At 41.3% G+C, this 27,114-nt stretch overlaps 1 protein-coding gene across 3 annotated transcripts in view; it reads right to left on the reverse strand.

Annotated features, from left to right (window-relative positions):
- Positions 1-2,402: 2,402 nt before the first annotated feature.
- Positions 2,403-27,114, reverse strand: part of MLC1 (modulator of VRAC current 1) — a 38,914-nt gene continuing 14,202 nt past the window's right edge. Inside the window, exons 4-12 of one of the 3 annotated variants that reach the window (XM_075274180.1) lie at positions 24,212-24,265; positions 22,139-22,240; positions 20,176-20,277; positions 19,366-19,428; positions 17,296-17,412; positions 10,453-10,509; positions 6,054-6,176; positions 5,567-5,734; positions 2,403-2,504 (exon numbers count right to left, since the gene is read on the reverse strand). In XM_075274180.1, the coding sequence (XP_075130281.1) occupies positions 2,430-2,504; positions 5,567-5,734; positions 6,054-6,176; positions 10,453-10,509; positions 17,296-17,412; positions 19,366-19,428; positions 20,176-20,277; positions 22,139-22,240; positions 24,212-24,265 (861 nt within the window). In that variant the 3' untranslated portion in view covers positions 2,403-2,429. The remainder of the gene's footprint in view (positions 2,505-5,566; positions 5,735-6,053; positions 6,177-10,452; positions 10,510-17,295; positions 17,413-19,365; positions 19,429-20,175; positions 20,278-22,138; positions 22,241-24,211; positions 24,266-27,114) is intronic. The other 2 variants (XM_075274182.1, XM_075274181.1) reach the window with 2 other exon arrangements.

The following is a 27,114-nucleotide window of genomic DNA, read 5'->3' on the forward strand; positions in this document are numbered from 1 at the left end:
TTGGATAAGTCGGAGATCTTGAACGTCACCTTCCCTAACTCGCATGTCGCTTCGCTAGCAACCTCTTTGCCCTTCCCCTGGTCCACTAAACCCCTAAAGTACCTAGGGATATTCCTTACTGCTGATCCCTGTCACTTATACACTTCCAACTTCGATCCCCTTCTTGCTGACGTATGTTCTCAACTGTCGACCTACCAGAAACTACCCTTTTCTTGGTTTGGCCGGAAGGCCCTCTTGCAGACTTATGTGCTTCCCAAGATCCTCTATAAACTTCACATGTTGCCTATAAAACTCCCTGCGAAGTTTTTTGCCTCGCTCAGGTCGATCTTTAATGCCTTTCTCTGGAAAGGGAAGAAGCCGAGACTTCCGTTTAGTCTAATGGTAAAACGGCGACAGGAGGGTGGGGTGGGTGTCCCTAACGTTCTAAACTATTACAAGGCTATTCAATTGAAGCGGTGGATCGCTCTCACGACTCTGTCACCTTCGTCTCTCGTCTCTGACATTTCTCTCTCAACCTTTGGGCCGCAATCTCAGGTGGACTTGTGGCTTTATGGCTTGGACAGACGTCATCCTAGTTCGGTGGATCAACTTATCTTAGGAGCTTGTGAGGTGTGGCGGGAATTGAAAAGCAGCTTAGCCCCTGAGGTCTCTATTGCATTCCCTCTAGGTCTCATCCCGGCCCAGTTAGGTCTTCCAAACCCACCATATGTTGACATTTGGGAACGTCTCCTCCCACATAGAGTACTGGATAATTTAAATGATACCCTACAACCTGTCATGGCTGCCATAGAGACTCATGTGTCGGGCTCCTCCCTGTCTTTCCTCCATAGATATCACATTTCTAAATTGATCCAAGACTGGCTCAGGTCCCAAACTCCGCATAAATCTCTCACGTCTTTTGAGCGCTCGGTACTGGCCGGGAACAAGTTGCTTAAGAAAACATCCTTTCTGCTTAAAAAATTTGTTAACCCACCACGTTCGTTCAAACCGGCTTATATCTCCTCATGGGAACAGGAGCTCGGGGTTGCACTTTCGGAGGAACAGCTTGGTGCTGTGCTGAGACACTCCCAAGGTTTTTCCTCATGTGTCCGCCTCCGGGAGGGCCACTTCAAGCTCTTAACCAGATGGTATTACACTCCAGAGCGACTAGCCCGGCTAGGCCTTGCGTCTTCAGACGTTTGTTGGAGATGCAAAACTCAAACTGGCACTTTGTCACATATTTGGTGGCACTGCAGAGATATTCGTGCCTTCTGGGAAGAAGTTCAACGGGTAATCCGACTGCTCACTTCTCCTGCTTTTGATCTCACCCTGCCCATGGTCGTGCTATCCCTCCCTACTGCTGACTACAAACCATCCAGATCCAACCTAGTCTCCCTACTTATATCCGCGGCGAATTCGCTTATTCCTTCCAAATGGCTGAGTACAGAGGCTCCATCCAAGAGCAAATGGGTGGCCAAAGTTAACCAAATTGCCAGATTCGAGGAACTCTCCAGCTGGCAAGCCAGGAAACACCCTCGCTTTATGAAAGTATGGGCGCCTTGGAAAGAGTTGAAACTTTGATCTGCGCTATGTTACGGGTCTTCTGACTGTCCCTTACCGTTTCCCCATCGCCCCTCCTGACCTGCTCGTTGTCTGTGTTATCTAATTCCCTCCCCCCCCCACCACCACCTCTCTTCTCCTCCCCCTCTTCTTTTTCTCTCTCCCACTCCTACTCTGCTCTTCTTCTCTCTTTCTCCCCCCCCCCCTCCCTTTCCTCACCCCCTTTTTTTTTGCTTGTCTGCGTGGTCATCACGATCTTTGTTGTCTCACATAGTAAAGATACGTTATCTACCATGTATTTTCATCTTCGACATTACGACTCAGGCACAAATTTGTCACCATATCTGTCTTTGTTTGATTCCGTTTATTGATATTCCATTGGACTCATTTATTGTTTTACTCTTTACTCTGACTTGTTGTCTTTGTTATTATGAAAAATTCAATAAAAATATTATTATTAAAAAAAAAAAAAATCTGGGTTCTGCAGATAAATCTGGTCTTACATTGATAATGTATTTTATTTCATACATGAAGGGGAAATCTCACTAGATTTATTACATTATTTTTTGCAGGTAATTTTAGACCTGGGCAGAAAATATAAAATAAATATAATGACACAGGAATTTTATTTTGTACATACATCAGGCTGGTAGTTGCTTACAACATTACACACAGAAAATCATTTGTGTTTCTAAGACATATTGGATAGTGATTAAATACAGTCATGTACAGAAAAGAGTATTCTGCAGAGCTAGTTCATAGAATGACTAGGCCTCATTATACAAAGATATTTGTCGGCTAGTCATGAAATGAGTAAAGTATAGTCCACCTGAAAGGTGACTGCTCAGAACCAGGAGCAAAAAAGAAAAAAAAAAAAAAAAAAAAAAACGCTACTGGCTCATCTGTACCATAACAGTTTTCCATGCCTTTTCTTTGTCAAAGTCCCTCAAGGAATTGCTGGAAATCTGCAAGTGAAAAGTAAAGTATAAATATAGAATATGTTAATACTTCAAATGTATCTGTATTATAAATTATAAATAATTAATACAAATGTGATCCACCAGATATGCCCTTAAAGCCACATATAAATTTAGGAATTTGCTGCATTCTATTGAATGTCTCTTGTATATTACACTTTGATACATATTTCAGGGTTGCAGTTTAAAGGGATCCTATCATTCAGACGACATTTTTTCTAAGTACCACGTCGGAATAGCCTTAAGAAAGGCTATTCTTCTCCTACCTTTCGTTGTCTTCTCCATGCTACCGTCCTCCTACAATCCCGGTTCTTGTCGGTATGTAAATTAGCTCTCCTGCAGCACTGGGGGCGGCCCCCAGACAGCACTGGGGACTGCCCCAATGCTGCGAGAGAACTCTCTCCATCGCCGCCTCCATCATCAGGAACGGCCTCTTCATTCTCTTCTTCCGGCGGTGTCTTCTTACTTCTAGGCCTCGGGCAAAGCAGACTGCGCATTCCCACAGGCCCCGAGAAAATGGCTGCTTACAACACTCTGCAAGCGGCCATTTTCTCGTGGCCTATGGGCATGCGCAGTCTGCTCTGCCCAAGGCTGGAGGCCTTAGAAGTTACAAGCCACCGCCGGAAGAAGAGACTGAAGATGACGCTGCTGAAGAAGAGGAGGCGGTGCTGGAGAGAGTTCTCTTGCAGCATTGGGGACGCCCCCGATGCTGTCTGAGCATTGGGGCCTGCTCACAGTGCTGGAAGAGAGCTAATTTACGTACCGACAAGAACCGGGATTGTAGGCCAATGGCGGCACAGAAAAGACAACGAAAGGTAGCAGAAGAATAGCCTTTTTTTAAGGCTATTCCGACGTGGTACTTAGAAAAAATGTCATCTGAATGATAGGATCCCTTTAAAACAAATTACCACTGGCCATTGAAGTCTCCTAGATTAGCAGCGTAGGTTCTCTCTCTGCAAACAAGGAATGGGGTGGAAATAATTTACCCTTTCACTGTTTGTCCTGGGTTCATCTATTTTTTTTTTTCCTATTATCTATTCAGCTCATTCAAACAATATTTTTGATGTCCTATGGAGTGATATATACTTTTAGAACTATGGGCGAATTCTGCCCATACAGCAACCATTATGTACAGCCACCTGTTGAGCACATAGCAGTTTCCAGTTTTGAACTGCCATAGATCAACATGATGATGCCAACGGGAAGCAGAACTAAAACCATGGAAAGCTACAGCTGGATTCTTCAACTTTCAAACACTTGATTTTCTGGCAACATTCGTGAAATTCATATTTATATCTTAAGAATTATAAAATGCAGAAGTAGAAACAACTGCAGCTGCACATACATATGCCAAACCCAACTGTGCTTTCAATTTGGGATGGTTTCGGACATAATAAACATAACACTGTAATCATGAATTGTGAATCTCATCTTTCATATCACACAAGAATAACAGTTTTAGGTTTCATAATGTCTGAGATATAAGTGTTTGAACTTCCAACCTCAGCTTCTTTGCATTACACCTGTGTTCTCCTTTACTCACAGGCTCGAGCAGTGAAGATTTTTGCTGCAAAGAACAGTGTAAAATATATAAAGTGTAAAAAATATTACAAAATTTCTTAAAGGGATTCAATCATTAAAATGCAATTTTTTCTCCTTAACACGTAGAAAGGCTATTCTTCGCCTACCATTAGATGTCTTCTCTGCGCTGTCGTTCGGTAGAAATTTTCTTCTGTATGCGTCCCGAAGGCTGCAAGAGATATCTCCAGCGCCGCCTCTATCTTCTTCTGGAACGGCCTCCCCCTGCGTCGTCTTCTGGCACTGGCTTCAAACTTCTAGGCATGCACAGTCAGCTCTGCTGTTGGGCCTCGGGCGGAGCCGACTGCGCATGCCTGCGGCCATTTACTTGTGGCCGCTTACTGTGTAAACAGCCACAAGAAAATGGTCGCTTACACCAGTTTACTGTGTAAGCGGACACAGGAAAATTGCCATGGGCATGCGCAGTCGGCTCTGCCCAAGGCTCAACCGCAAAGCCAACTGGGCATGCCTAGAAGTTTGAAGCCAGTGTGGAAGAAGACACAGGGAGAGGCCGTTCCAGGCGAAGACAGAAGTGGCGCTGGAGAGTTCTCTCGCAGCATTAGGGACACCCCCAGTGCTGTTTGAGAATACATCTAAAGGTAGGAGAAGAATGGCTTTTCTTAAGGCTATTCCTATGTCTGGGGAAGAAAAAATTGAATTTTAATGATTGAATTCCTTTCATGATAAAAATTTGTGCAGAATTAATTAAAGAGGTATCAGGTTTTTTTTTTTTTTTTCTTAACCAAAGTCAGGAGCTGATTAAATAAGGAAAAAAAGACATATGCCTCCTTTTTTATGTAGATTGTGAGCCCCATATAGGGATCACAATGCTTTTTTTTTTCTCCTATCAGTATGTTTTTTTGTAGAATGGGAGGAAATCCACACAAACATGAGGAGAACATACAAACTCCTTGCAGATGTTGTTCCTGGCGAGATTCAAACCTAGGACTCCAGCACTGCAAGGCAGCAGTGCTAACCACTGAGCCACTGTGTTGCCCCCATGCCTCCTTCTTTTATACTGTGTGCCCCCTTCCTATTGTATCCACTACTAGCTGTGTCCTCAAAAATAAAAACCCTATGTGTGATTCCAAACTCAGCATATTTTTTGCTATATTTCTTAATGCTGGGAAATACCCCAAGATCATTTGTCTTGACTGTCCTAAATATTTGTATTTGCACAATACATTCTAAGATCAGTCTCATACCAATTAGCAGTATTTTAAGAGGCATCACAACAAATTTAATATTTGCTCCAGACACAAATAACAGCTGATATATATCCTGGCTTTATCCACAGGGACCATCCGAATTGCGGCAAAATTATTAAGAGACGAGAGCCTAATAATTTTGACACATCTCACTCGGAAACAGCTGTTTATTAAGACTTGTGTAAAACACTCCAATTTTAATCAGCCCCATGTTTTAATTGAAGAAGTATTTCAATGGTGCTATTAGGTTCACATTATACTTACTTCATTACTCCTGTAATCAGACTTGTCCAAGTGTGACACATTCCATAATGAATCCTGCAATCTTATTTGTGACTTGTAATGTACACACTGGATGACGGTGACATTTGTGAGCACAGCTTGTATCAGCAGGATCAGCATCAGGAGTAAAAGCAATACCTCATGAAATTGCTGAAAGAATTAAAGTTTATTAGACACCTATCCGATGAAGACACACTACAATATCATAAAATGAAGACAGAATCCACTATCTACAGGTATATCATGAATATATCTTATAACAAGCTAGTACACTACATGTAAAATGTATTTATAGTTTGTATTTTATAAGTCTCTCTCTCTCTCTCTCTCTCTCTCTCTCTATATATATATATACATATATATATATATATATATATACATATATATATATATATATATACACACAGACATGTATATTTATATAAAAATATATAAGGGTATAGTGTAAAAATTGTAACAGAAGACTTACATTAACAGCCGGTGGGTAGGTTTTAAAAAAATCAATTGTTCTTGAAATATTGGCAGATAGATAGGCGGATGTAGTAAATAATACTGGAGATGTAACACTGCTTGTAGCGATTAGAACTTCTACCTATTGGAAACCATAAACAAGGAAAGTCAAACAGAGAGGACAGATTTCAGGGAGGGGTTCAGGAGACTGGCCGTGAAAGGGGAATCAGGCATGCTGAAAACCAACATACACAAGCCTTCTTGCCTGTTTTTCATGCATGCCAGCTCATGAGTAAGTATGATTTGTCTTGGGAGGTTAATTCCTGTAACTTGCTTTACAGTTTCCATATCAGAAGTGATCATATTCAACGTCTACCTATCAGACATTTATGGCATATGCTACTAATATGCTATAAATATCTGAGTGGAAAACCCCTTCAGAAAGGGAAGTATAGTTCCATTATTTGTATGCAGATGATTAATGACAGAGTGACATGTACTGTAGTAACCCACATAAGTCCGAAAGGGAAATGGAGAGAGCAGACACAGAGGACAGTGTGGGGACAGAATCACCCACTGAAGGTTGGGGATGTTACTGTTAAGCTCAAGTCTCTCTCAGCAGTACAAAACAAATAGACTACGGTCCAGTCCATCGAAAGAGGGTGGTCCTCAGATCCTCAAAGGAACACGTAGTTATTTTATATTAGTGATTTCTAAACTGTGTAGTACCAATGTTGGCAAGGCTCAGCTGGGAGGCAAGTTCGGTTACATAGTGCACAAACCTTTCCATAGTTACACCAGTTTCTGGTTTATCAAAATAACTGACTACCAAACTCTCTTTCTGCTCATTTTAAAGTCCCACTGGGTATAGGTGGCACACACGCAGAAATCACTAAAGGTCTTCTGCTGCCATTCTTTGCAGTGCACAGGTTGAAAGTCACTTCGTTTGAAAATCGCAGTGCAAGTCAGTTGCGATACAGGTTTAAGTTGCAGCACGTGGAAGAGATTTTGCAATATGTCATTGACTATGCTGGTACTGTACAAATCAGCAGATTAGCCACTAGGAACCCCCTGCCTGTTAACCTGCTGAGTGTATGACCACAGCCTATGAGTCTCTCTTCTCCAGCAATTATTAAAATTACTGCTAATTAATTACAACAATTCGGTAAAAACAATGCTAGGCAACAATTAGCCAAGGGATTCTTAAGTAGGGTTCAGCGGTCAGTTTATTATAGTTTAATACCTTGAAATATGCTTAATAGAGGGGATACAAATAACACAGTCAATCTAGATACAAAATGAACAGAGTGAGTGAAAACAGAAGAATCAAATTCAATACCATGTCGAAGGGAAAGAAGGGGGGGGGGAGGGAAAATTTAGGTTCAACTTGCAAAATATATAGAAAAATGGTGTGACTCACGTTCCTGAAAGGGTAATGCACGGAGAGTTCTTGCGGCCCAAGAAACTTGTAATCAGGAACTTCTTAAATATAAAACTCCAGCATAAACGTCCTTTTCATAAAAAATAACTTTTAATGAAGAAAATGAGTTAAAAATCCACAAGTGTCTCTTTAAGCAACCTCTGAGAAAACAGGATATGCTGAGCCGTGAGCTACATTGAGTAACTAGCAAGCGCTAGCAGACACTGACTGACGCGTTTCGCGTTACGTCGTAGCTACGACTAAGACACATCATGTGTCGAAACGCGTCAGTCAGTGTCTGCTAGCGCTTGCTAGTTACTCAATGTAGCTCACGGCTCAGCATATCCTGTTTTCTCAGAGGTTGCTTAAAGAGACACTTGTGGATTTTTAACTCATTTTCTTCATTAAAAGTTATTTTTTATGAAAAGGACGTTTATGCTGGAGTTTTATATTTAAGAAGTTCCTAATCAAATTCAATGACTAATATAGAAAACAAAAAGAACTGCTCCACATTGTTTAATTAAAGGAAAACCACAGGTTTTATTTCCAGGTATTATACTCTTTACTTGGCAACCATAATTATGTTATAATCATTTAGTGGTACTCAGAACGTGCTGAATATCTGTGGAGAAAGTCAAACATATCTGCCAATTTCCTTCATTTCAAGTTCATGCTTCAAAGCCTATTACACCACTCTTTACCTCGCCAAACAAGCCTACTTTACCGCTCTTATCTCTTCTCCCTGTGATAACCCTAAAGGACCCTTCAGTACCCCTCATTACACTAAAGGTACAGGCACGGTCACAGATCTCAGTGCTCAAGAAATGGACATATAGGCAAAATTGACAACTTCCTTCAGGATATAATCCAAACTCCAAGCAGTTTCAGTCCAATTTCTTCTATTGCTCCTCCCTGTGAACACTTATTCTTTGACCCAGTAACAGAGGAAGAAGTCTCACAGCTCCTTTTTTCTTCTTGGTCTACTACTTGCACAAGTGACTCTATCCTGACACACCTCCTCCAATCTCTGTCCCCTGGTGTTACAACTCACCTTACTAAAATGTTTAACCTGTATCTGTATATTCACAGATACTGGCTGGTGATGGGCTCATTCAGTTTCAGTTATATGACCTTATTTAGTACCAAACAAACCCTCTTACCTCTTGGGTCTCCCTATTTCCTTATAGATTGTTAGCTCTCATGAGCAGGGTGCTGACTCCTATTGTTTGATATGTTAATTCTTTGTCACATCATAATGTCAAATACTGTCTGTTCATGTACACTCTGATTTGTAAAGTGCTGCAAAAGCCGTATCAAAATCAGGACCAAAATACTCCTGCCGCGACTGTCAGTCGCGGCTTCCCACTCCGGAGTAGGCCCAAAATGAATGGGCCTAGTCCGGAGGGTGCTGCCATAAGGCAATGAGCCGTGGAATCCGCCTGAAGAAAGGGCAGCTCGCTTCATTTTTCCGTGAGTGGCAACATGCTGCTCATGGTAAAAAGATCTCCATAGACCACCATTATGAGGGGGCGGATTATGACATAGATTCCGCGCCATAATCCGCCCTTCTCTGTGTCCGTGTGAACGAGCCCTAATAGTTCAGGCATTTTATGACTTGGGGAAGCCTAATATGTTTAAGTTTACTTTTATTTATTTATATTTATATGTGATCTAGGGAAAGGGGGTAATTTAAACTTTTGGTCTGTTTTTAAATTTTTAAAAATGTTTACTTTTTTTTAAGCAATTTCCCAGTGGTCTTCAATAGCTTTATTACTATGGCAGGCCTGGTAGCGCTAAGAAGTCTCTTGGATTGCCATGAAAACAGGACGGCTCCCAGCTGTGTTAAACAGCAAAGACCCAGTGGATACTCTGTCTGCTCTGTTTCTGAGTGAGCACCAGAGTGAATCATGTGCACTAAGGTTCCTTACAGACGACCATGGTGTGGGTCAGTATGCTATCCGTGTAGTTCATGTGCTCTAAGGCCCCTTGCACACGACCGTGAGTTTCATGGTCCCATGGGCGGGATGACAGTCCCGGACACAAACTATATAAAAAAAACAAAACAAAAAAAAAAACAAAGACAGCACCACACTGTATATAGTGTAGTAATTAGAGAAGATGTAGAACAATGCAATATAAGAATCGCTCTCACCTGGTCGGGTTATGTAATTCACAACAACCGTTTTGGCTACGGAACCATTTAACAGGGGTTCCTCCCTGGGTGAGTTCTGAGCTGCAGTACCCAATCACCGATGGTGTGTAAATAGATGGAAAGGACCAGAAGCATAGGACTGCGCTTCACCCATTAGGTTCAAGATAGCTTCATAAAACTTTACTGAGGTTCACAACACAATGCGTTTCGGGTCTTACTGACCCTTTCTCAAGTGTACAAGAACTGCAGTATAAGGTCCGGGCAGACACACCCTAGTGCAACTCTACTACTCCAGTTCTTGTACACTTGAGAAAGGGTCAGTAAGACTCGAAACGCGTTGTGTTGTGAACCTCAATAAAGTTTTATGAAGCTATCTTGAACCTAATGGGTGAAGTGCAGTCCTATGCTTCTGGTCCTTTGCATCTACGGACACAAACTATAGAACAGGTCCTATTCCTTTCTTATTTTGCAGCCATTGCTTCCGTGGCTCCTATTCATTTAATGAAAGGAGCCGCAGAAGCACAACCCGTGCACAGGTGGCACAAAGGGAACATTGCCGTGTCCCGCCCGCGCTTTTATTCACAGCTGGCTGCAGCACGGTCGTCTGCATCCAACTTAAGACGCAAATGTACATCCTAATGCGTATAGGGTCATGAATCGAGAGGCTCTAGAGTTTCAAGGTGGATACAGTACCTTAGCAATCATAAAGTGTAAATTCTGCTTCTAATTATGGTGGACAATACAGAGTATAATACATGGTAGCAAAACTTGTGAATTATATTTAGTTAAAGCATTTAGTTTAGTGATAATTTTTTATTTTTTTTTGTATTCTTGCAATATACTTACCAAACATTTACTTGGATACTCAGCTGTAACATGACTTGCAATAGCACTAGGAAAACACTGAAACAGAATATATCATCAGGGTAATGTTTGTTTAAACATAGTGGATATTAGTTATCTCATGACATCTATGACAATTTTTCACAAGCATTATAACTTCAGTACATGTAGCAATACTAATGCCATTATCATTATTATTACTACAAAGCACACAGAAAAAAAAAGACATACACAAAATAAAATCATAAGGTAATGTAATGTAAAACTACGCTGGGTGCCAGATTGAATGAAGACAAAACATTTTAGAAACTACACCCCTTAAGGAATGTCTCAAGGGGTATTTTATTATTGAAAATTTTGAAGAAACATGCTATTTCAGTGCCGAATATGTTTAGCCCACTCAATAGAGACAAGCACTCCGGTGTAAACTGTTGTTTGGGTGTACAGCAAGGAAGAAGAACTGGGCTTTTTAGCTTTTGTAGTATTGCTTTAGAGGGACTGGTTTTTGGACGCCATATTTTTGCAGAGCCCTGGAAGTGCCTGTAAACTGGAATTCCCCAAGAAGTGACCACATGTGGTATGTAACACCTCAGGGGCTCTGCAAACATGACATGGTATTTAAAAAAACAAATCCAGATATGTGCTCCAGAAACGACATAACATTCCTTCACTTCTGCACCTGCTGTGTGCCCAAACAGTAGTTTATGCCCACATATATGACACTGGTGTACCCTTAATGCCATATGTGGGTATGTACAGCTGTTTCAACACACAACCGAGCACAGAAGGGAAGGAACATTATTTGGATTTTGGACCACAGTTTGGTTTTCGGACACCATGCCACTTTTGCAGAGCCCATGAATTGTCAGTAAAGCAGAATCCACAGACACGTGGACCAATTTTGGAAACTACACTATTACTAACATTTTTAACCCTTAACTGTTGTGTTAATTTAGTTTCCAAAAATGAATGCGCACCTAATAGTGAAAATTGCTGTCTTCATACAGATACGCAATTTCAGTCATTGAGATGTTGCACCCGGCTTTTGTCAGCATGGACACACACTCTAAAAACTGTTAAGCAGTTATCTTGGGCACATCAGCCTTTGAAGTCTTAGTCTATCACACAAGCTGGGCACGACATACTGCGCACTAAAATGACATATTTCTGGAAAAAAAAAATGCCCTTTTCACTTATTACCATCAACTGTGCATTCATTTCTGGAAAATAAATGAATGCAACACTTTGGGTCTAAAAATGTTCACTGCACCCCTGGATAAATTCCTTCAGGGGTGTAGGTTCCAAAATGGGGTAAGGTGTTCATGGTTGCTATTTACTGGCATTTCAGGGGCTTTGTAAAAGTGTTTCACAGAAGAGGGATTGACTTATCCACGCATAGGAATAAATACTAAAACGTCACTTTTATTATTTATTTTTTTTAAAAGAAAAAAACACCAAATAGTGTAAAATAAACCCACCAAAGCTACACACTCATCTCAGGTGAGAAAGATTAAGAAAGGGGGCTGTATGCTACTGCATTGACCCTAGGTCGCATATACTACCTCCCTTAACACAAACTGATGTCCATCACTTCCACCTGTGTAAGGCTGCATTCACACGGAGTAAACGCTGGCGTTTTTTGTGTGTTTTTTGCACATAGCGCCGCGTTTACGCCGCGTCGCGTCGCGTTAACGCCGCGTATACGCCGCGTTAACGCCGCGCTATTTAACGGTGGCGTTGCCCGGCATTAACGCGGCGTATACGCGGCGTTAACGCGACGCTACGCGGCGTAAACGCGGCGCTATGTGCAAAAAACACACAAAAAACGCCAGCGTTTACTCCGTGTGAATGCAGCCTAACAGTACAAGACCTCTATATGTAAGCTTGACAGAAAGCTCCCCCACCCCTCTGAGGTTACTGGCCTGATAGGGAATGCCTGATAACTGGGACACACATACTGTGCGGCAGTGTATGCTGTCGTATTCCATGTACAATATATCGGCAATGTTCCTCAATCCCGTACCGATACTGAGCCTGGGCACAATTTAGCGCAAATGTGGTTTTTATGGCTCTTAATATGTATGATATCCCTAGTGTAATAGATATGGGACATATCACAACAGTGACAACAGTTCAGGTTCGGTGAGAATGATACTGTCGGAACCCACCTGCATGTAGAAACAGTCAGACGGACATTTAAGTCCGCGCGCATGCGTGAGGTGAGGGTAGTGCGGTATCGCTATGAATAATGATGTACCGATACTTACCTGCATGATGTAGAAGTGGACGGAAGGATTAAGTCCGTGTGCATGCGTGGGGTTGTAAAGGCTTGGCCTGTTGAGATAATAGCCTTCGATACTCACCTACATGACGTGATAGTAGACGGAAAGACTAAGTCCGCGCGCATGCGTGGGGTTGTGAAGGCTGGTCCGGTTTAGCCAATAGCTGTGCTGGCTTGTCAGAAAGGAGACGCATGGCGAGGATGACGTAGGTAAACAATTTAACCACTAGGCGCATGCGTGGAGAGGAGTGCCCGAGCATGACCGTGATTGGACTGACGGAGTATTGGTGGGCGTGGAAGCTGCCTTAAGAAGCCGTAGAGTGGCGGGGCAACTCACCGCTGACAGTATAGCGGCAGCCCTGCCGGCGGTCAGATCACCAACCGCTAATTCAGATAACAGCAGTCTATACTGCTATCTAAAGTGAGATTGCTTAGAGTGAACCCCTGATGAGTCTTTATTCAACAAAGATGAAACGCGTAGGGTCAGCAATGTAGTTATTTGGTGTATCATACTTCCGCTGAGTGTCTGTGCAGTGACCTAGCTGTCAGAACCTCCCCTCTCTGTTGGCGTGGCGTTCGGCCAGTAACCTCAGAGGGGTGGGGGAGCTTTCTGTCAAGCTTACATATAGAGGTCTTGTACTGTTACACAGGTGGAAGTGATGGACACCAGTTTGTGTTAAAGGAGGTAGTATATGTGACCTAGGGTCAATGCAGTAGCATACAGCCCCCTTTCTTAATCTTTCTCACCTGAGATGAGTGTGTAGCTTTGGTGGGTTTATTTTACACTATTTGGTGTTTTTTTCTTTTTAAAAAAATAAATAAATGAAAGTGACGTTTTAGTATTTATTCCTATGGGTGGATAAGTCAATCCCTCTTCTGTGAAATACTTTTGGTAGGAATAAGAAAATATTGGTTCTACAGTGAATGCTTTGTAAAAGTGGCATGACATCCAAAAATTGTAACATCTAAATCTGTGCTCCTTCCCATCTGTGCCCAGCTTTATGCCCAAATAGCAGTTTATGTCCACATATGACATCAAGCACATTATCCGATGTACAACAGTGTCATACATGGGGGCATAAACTGTTGTTTGGGAACACAGCAGAGTGCAGATGTGAAGAAGCGCTATGTGGCTTCTGGAGTGCAGATTTAGATTGTAAAGTGGAATCCCCTTGGGAATGACTGCATTTTGAAAACTGGACATGTCAAAGAATTTATTAAGGGGCATAGCGAGACGTGCAGATTTCTCAGAAGTGAATGTACAGTGGATGGTGAAACGTGAATATGTAAGCTGTACAGAGTACATAGAGTACACCAAATTCCCTACAAGTGCATTTGATTGGTGTGGGGGAAGAGGGTAACTCTAGGGGTCTTTTCTGGTGTCTTTTTTCACATAAGTACCAACTATGGGATGTTCCCTGCCATATGCTTGCACAGTTTACATTCCTTTCATGACTCGTTTTGTCCTAAAAAGATTTAGCTTTTTGGGGGTTTATGTTGTAGTATCGTACAAGCTATATTGTTTTTTTCTGGTGAGGTAGCCATATGAAACTTATTTCTTTGTGGGACGACATTTTGCAATGAAACCATTTTGGAGGTGTCTATAACAAATAGTGTAAGCTAAAAAACAAGGAAGCTAACCTACCATTTACAGGTCCTTTGTGCTATCACTGGTAACCCGGTTAGCTCTGTTAGCAGTCCTTAATGACTCACATACTATTTGTGCACAGGCCACTATAGAAGCCAGTTTATGACCAGGAACAGAACGTCACAAGCTTTCTTAATTTTATTAATTTACACTATTTGCTTCCCACATGGGCATTTTTACTTTAACTGGATAAACCCAATATGGTCATTTAATTTTTAATATCAAAATTCTAATAAGATAGCTTTGTATAAATGTCTTTTGAGATCTTCTGGGGTGCAATGTTTAGTTAGACAAAAAAATTGTTGGGTAGAATTATCAAAAGGGGATTCCCATCCTGGAATATTATACTGATCTAGGGTTTGCAGAACCCCTGAGGAGACAGAAGGATTAAGGGTAAAGTCCTCACAGTTTTATTCTTCATTTGGATTCTGCTGATAAGTAGTGACAGGGAAAGGGTTCATGGTCACAAACTCATTGCCTGTGATTGTCAAACTGAGGCAGACTTTGCAGATGGAAAATAGGCAAATGGAAAATATCAATGGTTAAACACTTAAAATCAAACTATATGTTAACTATAGGAGTTCACTGCAAGGGCATATTTCTACTCTCTGTTTTAATAATCCATGTTAAAATTTAAAGTGTATTATGTTACTGGAATGAATCATAACTCAGTATTTAAAGGTCTGGTCGTGTTGGCAGTCTTAAATCTTTTTATTGTGTGTCAAAGACACTTAGCTGAAAGTCCCATGAGAACCATTTTTCCATATTACAGAAGGAACAGGATACTACAAGTTAAAATTCTAAAAAACAAAGATGATATGGAATAATCAATAAACTAAAAGTGCTTAATGAATAGCTAAAGAGAGGTACCGTATGTACATAAGTGAAATTAACCCCTTCCCGCTGCAGTCATTTTTCGTTTTTCATTTTTTGATCCCCCTCCTTCCAAAAGATATAACTTTTTTATTTTTATGCTCACAGAAGCATATGGGGACTTAATTTTTACCAGACTAATAGAACTTTGTAATGGTACAATTTAGTATTCTGTCCAATGTATCGAAAAGCTGTAAAAAAAATTCATAATAGGGCATAACTTTTTTTTCACTGTGCTGCTAAAAAAGTCACTTATATTACATGAGTTGTATGATTACAGGGATACCAAATGTATACAATTTTTCTTTTAACCCCTTAAAATAATCGAAAACTTTGAAAAAATAAAATGTTCTGGAGTTGCCATATTCTGACACCAGTTTTTTATCATCATGTTGTAAAGGCATAAGGTGCCTTTTTTGGCAGGTCCAGACGTACTTTTTGTTGAATGTCTATTGTTTTGATCACTTTTTATTCACATTTTTATAGGAGGTGAAACAGTAAAAAAATGGTGGTTCGGCTCTTTTAATTTTTTTTTCCGCTACAGCATTTGCCAATTTTTTTTATTTTATTTTATATTGTTTGTACCTCAGGTATTTTCTGAAGCAGGGGCGCATAATTGTTTATGTTCGGTTTTGTTTATTTTATTTGAAATCTAGAGAAAGGGATGTGATTTGAACTCTTAGGTTTTTTAAATTTTTTATATATTTTTTACTGTTTTATATGCCCCCCAATTGGCTTGAACCAGCAACCTTTAAATTACTTGTCCCATAGACTGCATTACAACTGTACTGTATTCCTATGACAGGCCTGGGAGCCTTTATAAGGCTCCTGGCTGTCATAGCAGCAGAGCGACTCCCACGATCCCTCTGCTTTGGAAGCCATCGTGCAACAAAGAAGATATGGAGGTGGTGGGGCTCCACAGAACTTCGGGGTCCATAATTTTAAACAATGCTAGTGATCAGACAGCCGTCGCCATTTTTAAACATCCGACTTCTACGGTAGATGTCCAGAAGGGTTTAAAAATGAATACACAATGAGATTACAGGTTTCCTTACTGGTCCATTTTTCCTAATAAAAGATATCCTTTAGTGTAGCACCATGCTAAAAGTGACCCAGCTGGTTAGGCCTCCCCACAAATAGGAACAGGGAACTGTTTAGAGGGAAGGACAAGGCTGGGGAAGAACACGGTGTCTGTAGTGTACTGCTACCTCTTAAACTCAGTGGTGTAGTACAACCACAATTCACTACCAGTCACCATTTCTCATGAGCCCTCTGCCTCATGTTCACTACTAACTATAAGCTACCTTCAGCACTCCAGCTGTTGTGAAACTATAACTACTGGCATGCTCCAGCCACTTCTCTGGGAGTTCTAGGAACAGCTGAGCAAGTGTGCATCCTCAGAAGAGTAGTTTTACAACAGTTGGAGTGCTGAAAAGTTGATGATCCCTAGTGCACTAAATATATAGTACTATTCACTAGCTAGTAGTTGCTAGTAAGGCCAGAATCACACATTGCAGAAAAAAAAAATAAGCGGTTAAATCAGCCTGAACATCCGCAACAAACTTTTACACCAAGACCCCAAGAGCCTATTCATGTAATTTTATCTATATCCCAGTCTTACTTAGCAAGGAGGAAGAAAAATACTGTTATTTAAAGTCCCCTTCTATTCTTCCCCATTTGGAAAATAAAGGCCTGTAGTGAATGAAACTAACAGCATGGAGCACTCATTTTTTCTAGATTAAAGAATTGAACACATATATGTCAGTGTTATTGAAAGTACTAATGTTGAAGTGCATTTCTAATTGGCAACAGACGTGTGTCATTGTTCTATTGCCAATTCCAATTCAACAGAACAGAGCCCATGGAGAACTTGGAATGTACCCATGGAACAATATACTGTATGTACATGTTTGATGCCCTGCAATCTATGATCTAGAAGTTGCTGAATTATAGACATTTTGCTAAACATATGTGCATATAGATATTTGTATATAGAAAAGGAATAGCATTACAATAAAATATTAATAAATATAATCATACTTACTGCTGCTAGTACCCAAAAAACGGAAACATATAAGTAAGGTCTATCCATTAGGGCATCAAAATGTAATGCAATAACACCTCCAAACACAGCAGAAATTCCAACAACCACCTCAACAATCTGGAACACATGAAAGTAAAGGTGAATAATATACTGACCCACTGATGAATGCAGCTCAGAATTCTGACACCAGTGAGCATAAATATAACAGCTATATATGGAATGAGGAAAATACAAGAACAAGTTCAACTCAATGTATGAATGTCATGTTCCAGTTAAAACATACAATAATTTAGTAAGGAAGAGCATTTCAAATTGTTAAATGATATGTAGGCTGAAGCCCCACATTGTGTAAATGCCACGGTTTGGTTGAGGAAAAAACCACAGTGTTTTACAGTCCTTGCAAAGTAGATGGGATTATAGCGAATCCCATCTACACATTCTAAAAAGAATACCAGCAGAAATGCTTCAATTTCCAAAACCATTGTGTTTTTGGAAACTGCAGATATCCCAATGGAAACGCTGGTGGTTTCCATATACGTATGCAATGTGTTTCCAACACCGTTTTTCCCACAGCGCCTTTTGGCTGTGGCTTGCAATGTGGGGCATTAGCCTTAAAAGAATATTAATGGTCTTTCAGGGCAGGCCATCAGTGTCACATCAAGGGGTCTGGTTTTTGATGAGCTGTTTGAAGGGTCCAATGCACCTGACTGAATGCTGTGGCCCCTTCATTGTTGACATTAGTTCATCTCCTTGATTGCCATCTAGTATAAACAAACAGGACAATACTGCAGTAGCATGAACTGCTGCTGCCAAGTCAACAGAGCACAGTTAGACACACTGATGTAAATAATATTGAGATCATAGCACTTCAGACTGTTGATTCCAGAAAACTCTATTAGGCCGAGGCCACACATTACGAAAACGCTCTGTTTTAAATTATCAGCAAAGTGGATGGGATTCTAGCTAATCCAATTCACACCTTGCTGAAAAAAACATGTGCAGCAAAAAAGCTGTTTTTTCAAAAGTGCTTATATTTTTTAGAATCACAGCAGGTGCCTTTACCAGCATGTAACGTTATGCCTACAGAAACGCCGGTGTTTTCCTTATAAGTATAATAGAGGAAGAAAGTCTGCATAGGAAAACTCTACATGTTTGAAAAGCTGATGTCTTTTTTGCAGTGTTTTTTTGCATGGGGCCTCAGCCTTAGTATATATCTAAACAGGTGTGTTAACTATCTATGAGTAGACATGGCCCTTTTATTAGGTGTGCTTTTTATTCAGTAAAGCATAAACAAGTACAAAATGGCAAATAACATACCTCATTGGAGTTCCTCTATGCATCTCTCCAATTTGGTGAGCTTTATTTTTTAATCTATCCACTTGCTTAAAGGGATCCTATCATTTAAACACATTTTTTTCTGGTTGACACGTGGGAATAGCCTTAAGAAAGGCTATTTGTCTCCTACATTTAGATATCTTCTCCGGACCGCCGTTCGGTTAAAATCTCGTTTTTTGCCGGTATGAAAATGAGTTTTCTCACAGCACTGGGGGCGGGCCTCAGCGCTCAAACAGTACTGAGGGCATCCCCAATGCCGCCTCCATCTTCTTCAGGAACGGGGTCTTCACAAGTCTTCTTCCAGGGGTTGGCTTCAAACTTCTAGGCCTCAGGCAAAGCTGACTGCGCACGCCCACCGGCCACAAGAAAATGGCCGCTTACAAGGCTATTTCTTAAGCCTATTTGTACATGTCAACCAGAAAAAAAAAGTGTTTAAATGATAGGATCCCTTTAAAAGATATAGCCCCTATTAGGTGGGAAAAGTGGCTGTTGTTCTGTAAGTGGGTGATTCATTGAGAAAATTCACCCTTATCAGGGACATATCTTCTGAACAGGTAGACAGATTAAAAAAAATATATATATAAAAAAAAAATATTAACATGGGCACAGCAGCAATCCCATGGTGTATGTCATTGTATTTTGAACTTGATAGATTCTTTTTAAAACAAAATCATGGAATATAATATTTTCCACTAAATGATGTCTTGCAAAGCATTCATAGTGAATTTGTCTTACAGAGTAGGACTTCATTATTCGGGTAGGAAACTGGACATTGCTTGAACTTCCACAGGCTGTGCCCTAGGGAATAAAAGGCATTTGAAGATCACAAGAATAAAATAGCCAAAACATCTAAACGTTTAAGCCGGGGCCCCATGTGGTGTAAATGCCACTGGTTAACAGAAGGGAAATGTCTAAGTGCTTCCTTTATATTTTACATTCCTTTTCAAGCCACATTGCCTCAAAAAAATTGCAGCAAAATTTGCAACAAAAAATGCTGTATTTCCACTATGTAGGGCCTTAGCCTTAGAGGTTATTTCCAGAAGAAAAAAAAAGGAGCAAGACAAGTCTGGGGAAAAACTGATATTTGTGAACCCTACCTAAAATATTTAGTATCTGATCTGCAGAAAGCACTTGATAGGTGCCGAACAAGACTGTCCCTGAAATAAAGCTTTTTTGGAAGTATCATTGATGTGGCATTGTTCCCTCCATAACTGTACCTAGCAGTGCCTGGGAGCTAGAGCAGCATTTTTTCTATGTGCTAAATTGTGTTCTGCCTATTCTTCAGACTACCACTCCACGTTAGTGTCAATTTGGAATTTCTAGAACAAATTCTATTGCCTTTGGGATTTTCCTTCTATTTTTTTTTTTCTGTTTTTATCAATAGCTTGGTATATTGATTTTAATGTATAATCACATATCATATGTGTATTGATATTTTAACGAACATTGTTAACCTATTGGGTACTGCTGAATAACAAACTTGAACATTTTAAGGTTTTTAAAGAATTTTTGAAATAATTTAAATAAAAAAAAAAAAAAACTTACTCTTTTCACTGGGCAACAGTCTGCACTTGACCTTGCAGAAACAATCACTGTTGTTGCCATCAAAATTTCCATGAGAATAAGAAGAATAACATTGAAATTTATCTACAAAGAAAATCATCATTCAAATAAGGAACGTAATTCAATATGTTCCAAGCTGCTTAGAGAATAACAACTTCTAAAAAACATGAGACAGTTTATTAAAAACAATATAGTAACAGGAGCACTTAAAAGCCGTTTAACCCCTTCCCGACATCCGCCATACTATTACGGCGGATGCCAGGTGTTTAAACATGGCGGCCGCTCCAGGAGCCAATCGACTGCCATAGCCGCCGGGTGTCTACTGTTTTATACAGTAGACACCAGCGCTAAAGCCCACAATGCCCCGATCGTGGGCATTAACCCCTTCTGCGCCTTGGTAAAAGCTGAACGATGCGCCATTTTCCCTGGTGGTGCATGGGCGTCGCCGTTTTCCCGGCAAGCTCCGGGTCCGGGATCCCGTTGCCATGACAGCAGGGAGCCTTGTGAAGGCTCCTCAGCCTGTCATTCACTGGCTTCTATTGCAGACTACTTATGTAGACTGTAACAGAAGCTCCGGTATTTCGTAATGCATTAGCATTGTAATGCATTAAATTAGTGATCAGATCCCCTGGGGTTCAAGACCCCTAGGGAATCTAATAAATGCATAAACAAATTTTTTTTTAAAAAAAAGTAAAAAAATATATCAAAAATAATAAAAATTCAAATCACCTCCCTTCCCCTAGAACACATATAAAAGTAGTTAAATACCGTTGAACACATACATGTTAGGTATCCCTGTGTCTGCTCTACAAATCTATAAAAATATTTTTCCCGTACGGTAGACGTCGTAGCTGGAAAAAAAGTCAAAAGTGCCAAACCACCGTTTTTTCACTGTTTTGCCTCTGATAAAAATTTGAATAAAAAGTGATCAAAACAAAAGCAATTCCCCAAAATGGTATAACTAAAAAGTACACCCGGCCCCATAATAAAAAGACGCCCTATACATCCCCGTACGCAGAAGTATAAAAAAGTTACGAGTGTCGGAATATGGTGACTTTTAGAAAAAAAAATTTTTGGGCACAGTTTTGGATTTTTGTTAAGGGGTTAAAATGCAAATAAAACCATATAAACATCCCTGGAATTGTACCGAAACATAGAATACAGGTGACATGTCATTTTGGCTGCACAGTGAACGCCGTAAAAACGTAGCCCATAAGAAAATTGCACAAATGCACTTTTTCTTCAAATCCACCCCATTCTGAATTTTTTTCCAGCTTCCCAGTACATTGCACAGAATAATTAATGGCGCCATCATGAAGAAAAATTTGTCCTGCAAAGATTAAGATTTTATATGTCTCTGAGAGCGGAAAATAAAAAAAAGTTATGGGGTTTGGAGGGTGGGGGACTCCAAAACGAAAATCAAAAAATGCCATTGCAGGAAGGGGTTAAAGAATATTCTCTAGTCAGAAACATTACAAAGGACATCTTATAACATGACATTTCCTACTGGTACTAGATTAAAGCAATTTTACAGCATTTTTAACCATTTCTGTACCACACATTACATTTAAGCTGAACTTAAAGGGGCTTTCCCATCTCAGTGTTTTCATCAGCCCTGCCTGTGGTGTCTGCTTCTCACTTCCTGTATCCCCCCCCCCACTCCCTCTTGCTGAATGGGACACAGAACACTTATGCTGATCAGATAATATGCAGATGCTTAAATGGAACAGGCTCAGTGTTATCTGTGTGTTTACATAAAGAGATAACAGACCAGGCTTCATCAGCAAACTGCAATTAGCTGAATGATTGTCCTGTCCGAAAGAGCAGCGAGTGACTGACATCAATTGTCCTATAGGTCTGTGGATATAGGAGGAATAAGGTCGTATAGATAGGACCTTTGGGATGGAACAACCCCTTTCACAACACAATTCCATTTGCTACTTACATTTATTGCAGTTGGATTAATTGCAAGTTTGCATCCAAACCATATTAGACATGTGGTAGTAATTGAAAATGTGGACACAAATAAAATCTGATAATGTGAGATCTAAAAGAAAAAAATATCTATCACACAATATACAATATAGACAAGATCAATACTGCAAAACACAAACATTTTAAAGCAGGTGTCCCACATGGCGTAAACGCCACAGAAAAAAATTGTGTAACTTTACAGTCACAGCAAAGTGGATGAGATTCTTGCGGAAAAATACACACAGCGGACACACAGCAATTTCCAAAACCATTGCGATTTTTGGACATTACAGCATGTCAATTATACCTACGGAAGTGCCTTCCATTATACCCTATAGGTACACCCTATAGGTATAATGGAAGCAGAAAGTCAGCAGGGGAAACCTCTGCAGACTTTTTCTGTGAAAAGCACTGAGGGAAAAAAAAAAATTGCTGCAAATCACTACGTTGGGGCCTTAGCCTAAAAGTTACAGTAAATATTTTCAATGGCGTTAACGGTGTTGTCTCGTCTTGGATAAAGGGGGTTTCCCATCAAAGCAAGTTATCTCCTATACAATGATTTTGCCAAAGCCAGGAGCAGATTGAGCATAAGGTAGAAGTAGAAGTACTTCCTATTTATTTTCCATTTCTGTTGAAGAGATTCTTGACTTAGGGGGCGTCCACACTACCGTCAGTGTCCGACAGGTAGTGTCCGCTCCTAGTGTCCATTCAAAATCTCGCACGGACATTAGGAGCGGACACTAGCTGTGTCCGTGACACTTGTCATTCACTTAAATGGCGATCGGGTGCGTTCTTTTGCACTCCGTGCCCTTACTTCACTGTCCGCAAGTGAAGATGTCCGACTTTTCAAGCGGACAGAAAAACCCGACATGTCAGGTTTTTCTCTCCACTTGAAAAGTCGGACATCTTTTTTAGATTTTGAATGGACACTAGGAGCAGACACTACCTGTCGGACACAGATGGTAGTGTGAACGCCCCCTTAGGCCAAAAAAAATTTGCAAAATCTGCAACAACAACAACAAAAAAGCTATGGATGACATCAGTGTGTATTTTTTAGGGAAATTATTAAATTTTCTGTCCATCTAGTGGCCTACATCAGATATTCGCATCCATTCATCAGAAAAAAACACATAAAACTAAACAGAAAAACATGTTACATTTTCATCTATACTCTTACATATTTCATTCACTGGAACTCTCTTTTCATTGTATTCTAGCGAAAGAGACTGCTAGACCTATCCTGTGAATATGCCATAAATGTTTATGCCACTGGGGCTCTGGCCTAACACCCCAAGGGCTAGTTCACACGTGAGTTTTTTGGACTGGAATTTGGCGCAGAGGCCGCCTCAGATTCCGGTCCAAAAACCAGCTAGCCGCAGCTGGATGCCAGTGCAGTACATCAGTCTCCAGCCGCAGCATTCTGTTCCGGATTAGGCCCAAATAAATGGTCCTAGTCGGAAGGGAGGTGTCTCGAGGCGAATGTCCGCGGCTGAATCAGCCACAGAATCTGCCTGAAGAAAGGGCAAGGAGATGACCGCCTCCCATTGATTCCATGTCAAAATCCAGCCCAATATTCCCCACGTGTGAACTAGTCCTAAGGCTAATCAAATCAAATAGGCTTTATTGGCACGTCTGAATAGATATTTGGCATTGCCAAAGCTAAGGCTTCATGTAGCAGGCTAAAGCAAAAATGTTTTTCAGGAAAACCGCGGCGGTAAAGTATTGCGTTTTTTTCCTGGAACGCTTTTCACAGAGAATCCGTAAAGGTTTCCTCTGCAGACTTTCTGCTTTCATTATACCTATATGGAAACTGTTGGCGTTTCCATAGGTATAATTTACATGCTGCAATTTCCAAAACCGCAATGGTTTTGGAAAGCGTAGCGATTCTGCTGCGCATATTTTTCCACAATTTGTCTCTTTGCTTAGATTGTAAAAAAGTATTTTTTTCTGCAATGTTTCCACCACAGTATTTACACCATGTGGGGCCTCCAGCCTAGAACATTTTGAAAAAGCAGAAGATTAAGATATGTAGGAATTTACTTACAACATTATCTTTGTTCTTCAGCACTGCAAAATGTACAACAGCAGAAGGGAGACACTGTAAATAAAATAATTATCCTGTGAGCCACTTACACAGCCATAGAACAGACAATACCTATAAAGCCTAAACTACAACATGCAAGATACTGCACAAGTAACATGCCAAAAATATCACTAAGACCTGGTTCACATCTGCGTTCGGAATTTCGTTCAGGAAGTCTGCTTGGGGACCCCTGAACGTATTAGGGTGCATTCACACTACGGATATGGTGACTGATTCTGAACGTTAAAACACGTTCAGAATCAGCGTGTATAAAGCAGATCCCATTCATTTCAATGGGAGCCGGCATACGAGCGCTCCCCATTGAAACGAATGGGCTGCTTTTTTATCTACGAGCGCTCCCATTGAAGTGAATGGGAAGCGCTTGCATGTACGGCTCGCCGTGTGAAGGGACACGGCGCTCGGCTCATTCCGAGACAGAAGGATACTGTCTGTGGTGACCTCCATGCGGGAGAACAAATCCCACCCCACGTATGGGGCCTTGATGGGACTTGGCAGCACTGTAAGTAACCGTCTGCTTCACCCCAAGTGTGAGAAGGAGCGCTATCGCAGGTCCTTCCTTCCAACCGCGACCAGGCTGTATAATCTACATCAGACCAAGCGAAGATCACTCCGCACAGAGAACTAATGATTATGACGATGACCGTCTCTTTCTCTTCCGTTTTTCCTTAGCTGCTATGGACTCCTAGTATATCTTCTCTTCTCAGCATATGTGTGTCTACGTCTGTATTATATTACTGTGTATTATCCTGTACCTGTATTACTATGCCGCTGTAACATGCTGAAATTTCCCCAATGTGGGACTATTAAAGGATTATCTTATCTTAAATTAAATGGTTGTTTAGTAAGAACCTCAATTCAGCCACCCAAGACAAGTCCATCTAGTTTTACTTGTAACAAAAGGTGTTTAAGGTCTCTGAAATATTAATTACTAGCAGGTGCCCGCGACTTCATCTGCGAGTTGGCGGTGGCGCTGAACCACTTATATGCACGCAATCGCTGCTCCAGTTTCATATCCCCCTATCTCTGCCTCCAGTTTCATGTCCCCCTATCTCTGCCTCCAGTTCATGTCCCCCTATCTCTGCCTCCAGTTTCATGTCCCCCCGATGTCTTCTTCCAGTTTCATGTCCCGCCATTGCTGCCTCCAGTTTTGTGCCCCAGTGTCATGCGGTTGTCTTTCCTGCAGTTTCATAGGCCCCTATTATGTCCCCCTTGGATGTGTAACACAATTAGTTGTACTCACCTTCTCACGCTCCCTCGCCGCTCTCTCCCTCCACCCGGAGGAGTCTCGGGGGCCAGCGTCAGGTTGCTATGACAGACGGAAGCCTTGCGCTGGCTCCCCGGCCGGTCAGTGTTTTGCTTCGATTGCAGACTATTGCAGGTAGACTGCAATGGAAGCGCCGGTTTTATGAAATGCACTGCATAATACCGGCGCCTCTATTGCAGCCTACGCGGAAGACATATCAAGCTGACGCCGGCCCCGGAGACTCGTCCGGGTGCCGGTGTGGAGAGGCTGACATTTGTTCAGGGGGTTGGGGACACCCCTCCCTCAACCCCCTGCACTGACCTGTTAAGGGGATGTGTCGGGTGCAGCAGCCTCCTCTTTATCCATCCGCAAAATGTGTAGGTGGTGTGGGATAGCTGCGGTGTGGGATAGCTGCGGCGCCGGGACCATGTGGGCTGCCGCCATCTTCCTCACTGTGTCCCTGCTCAATCGGCACGCCCACATGCAGCCCCCAACGTATGGTGCCGCAGCCCTGGCTCCATAGCCCGCCCACACCCAGCCATGCACCAATAGGAGGTGCGAGGACAGACCAGCGCTGGTGGAATGCCAGCTTCTACAGCCGTGCCGGAGGATTCTTTGGAGGGTGACGGTGGCGATTTGGGGTGAGTGACCCACATTTAAAGTAGCCTATTACCTTTTCCTGGGCAATGTGTGTGTGTGTGTGTGTAATTTCAACTAAATCCATTCAGCTGTTTGGCTGTGATCGAGGAACAAACATCCAAACACACAAACCCACAAACATCCAAACTCACAAACTTTCACCTATATAATATTAATAGGATTAGGATCACCCCCAGAATCTCCTACCCTGTCCGGTCATTCAGGGGACTATCACAGATGGCTTGGTACTTAGAGGTGTCCAGGACCACCACATTATCCCCCCCCCTTATCAGACAGCTTAATCGTGATAGTCCTTTTGCTCTCAAGCACCCCAGTGCGTGAATTTCCTCCCTGAGTTCAAACAATTGGGAACAATTTACTTATATTTATTAAAAGCTAAGTTTTATTTAAGTTTGCACTGCTTTTCTGAACTCCTTACTGATGTTCTTCTCTTGATGGGCCATTTGTAGTTTCATCCTATATTGCTGGTTATTGTAAAGGAGCAAGGCCTGTACAGAATGCAATACGGGACCGGATCATCAAAATTTATGTCAGGCTCTATTTTGTGTTTTCATTGATCTCTCCATACACTGTAATGTATGAGGGATCTGTGAAAACAGCTGCCCCTCATGTGTAAAAGAGCTGTAAAAAATGGGTGTTTTTTTGCACCTATTTTGCACTTCTATCGTGTGAATGTAGGCTCAGTGCTCAGGTGGCAAAAAGTGTTTAGGGGCTGGGGTGTCCCCTGACAAGAGGTGATCAAAGTAACTTCAGAAATACAATAACAGCAGCAAGTTCTGAGTTCACCCGAGAGAGTGAAAAAACGTGAAGCGATCCTTGTAGAAGAAAGCAAGAAAAACTTAGCAAGTGCAACATAACATAACATAGAAAATGCAATAGAAAGAGCTTTGCAAAAGATTCAGTGAGACATGAAAGCTCAAACATAAAAACTTGCACAACA

Source organism: Leptodactylus fuscus, chromosome 5 (genome assembly GCF_031893055.1).
Source record: "Leptodactylus fuscus isolate aLepFus1 chromosome 5, aLepFus1.hap2, whole genome shotgun sequence".
In the NCBI taxonomy this organism is placed as follows: Eukaryota; Metazoa; Chordata; class Amphibia; order Anura; family Leptodactylidae; genus Leptodactylus; species Leptodactylus fuscus.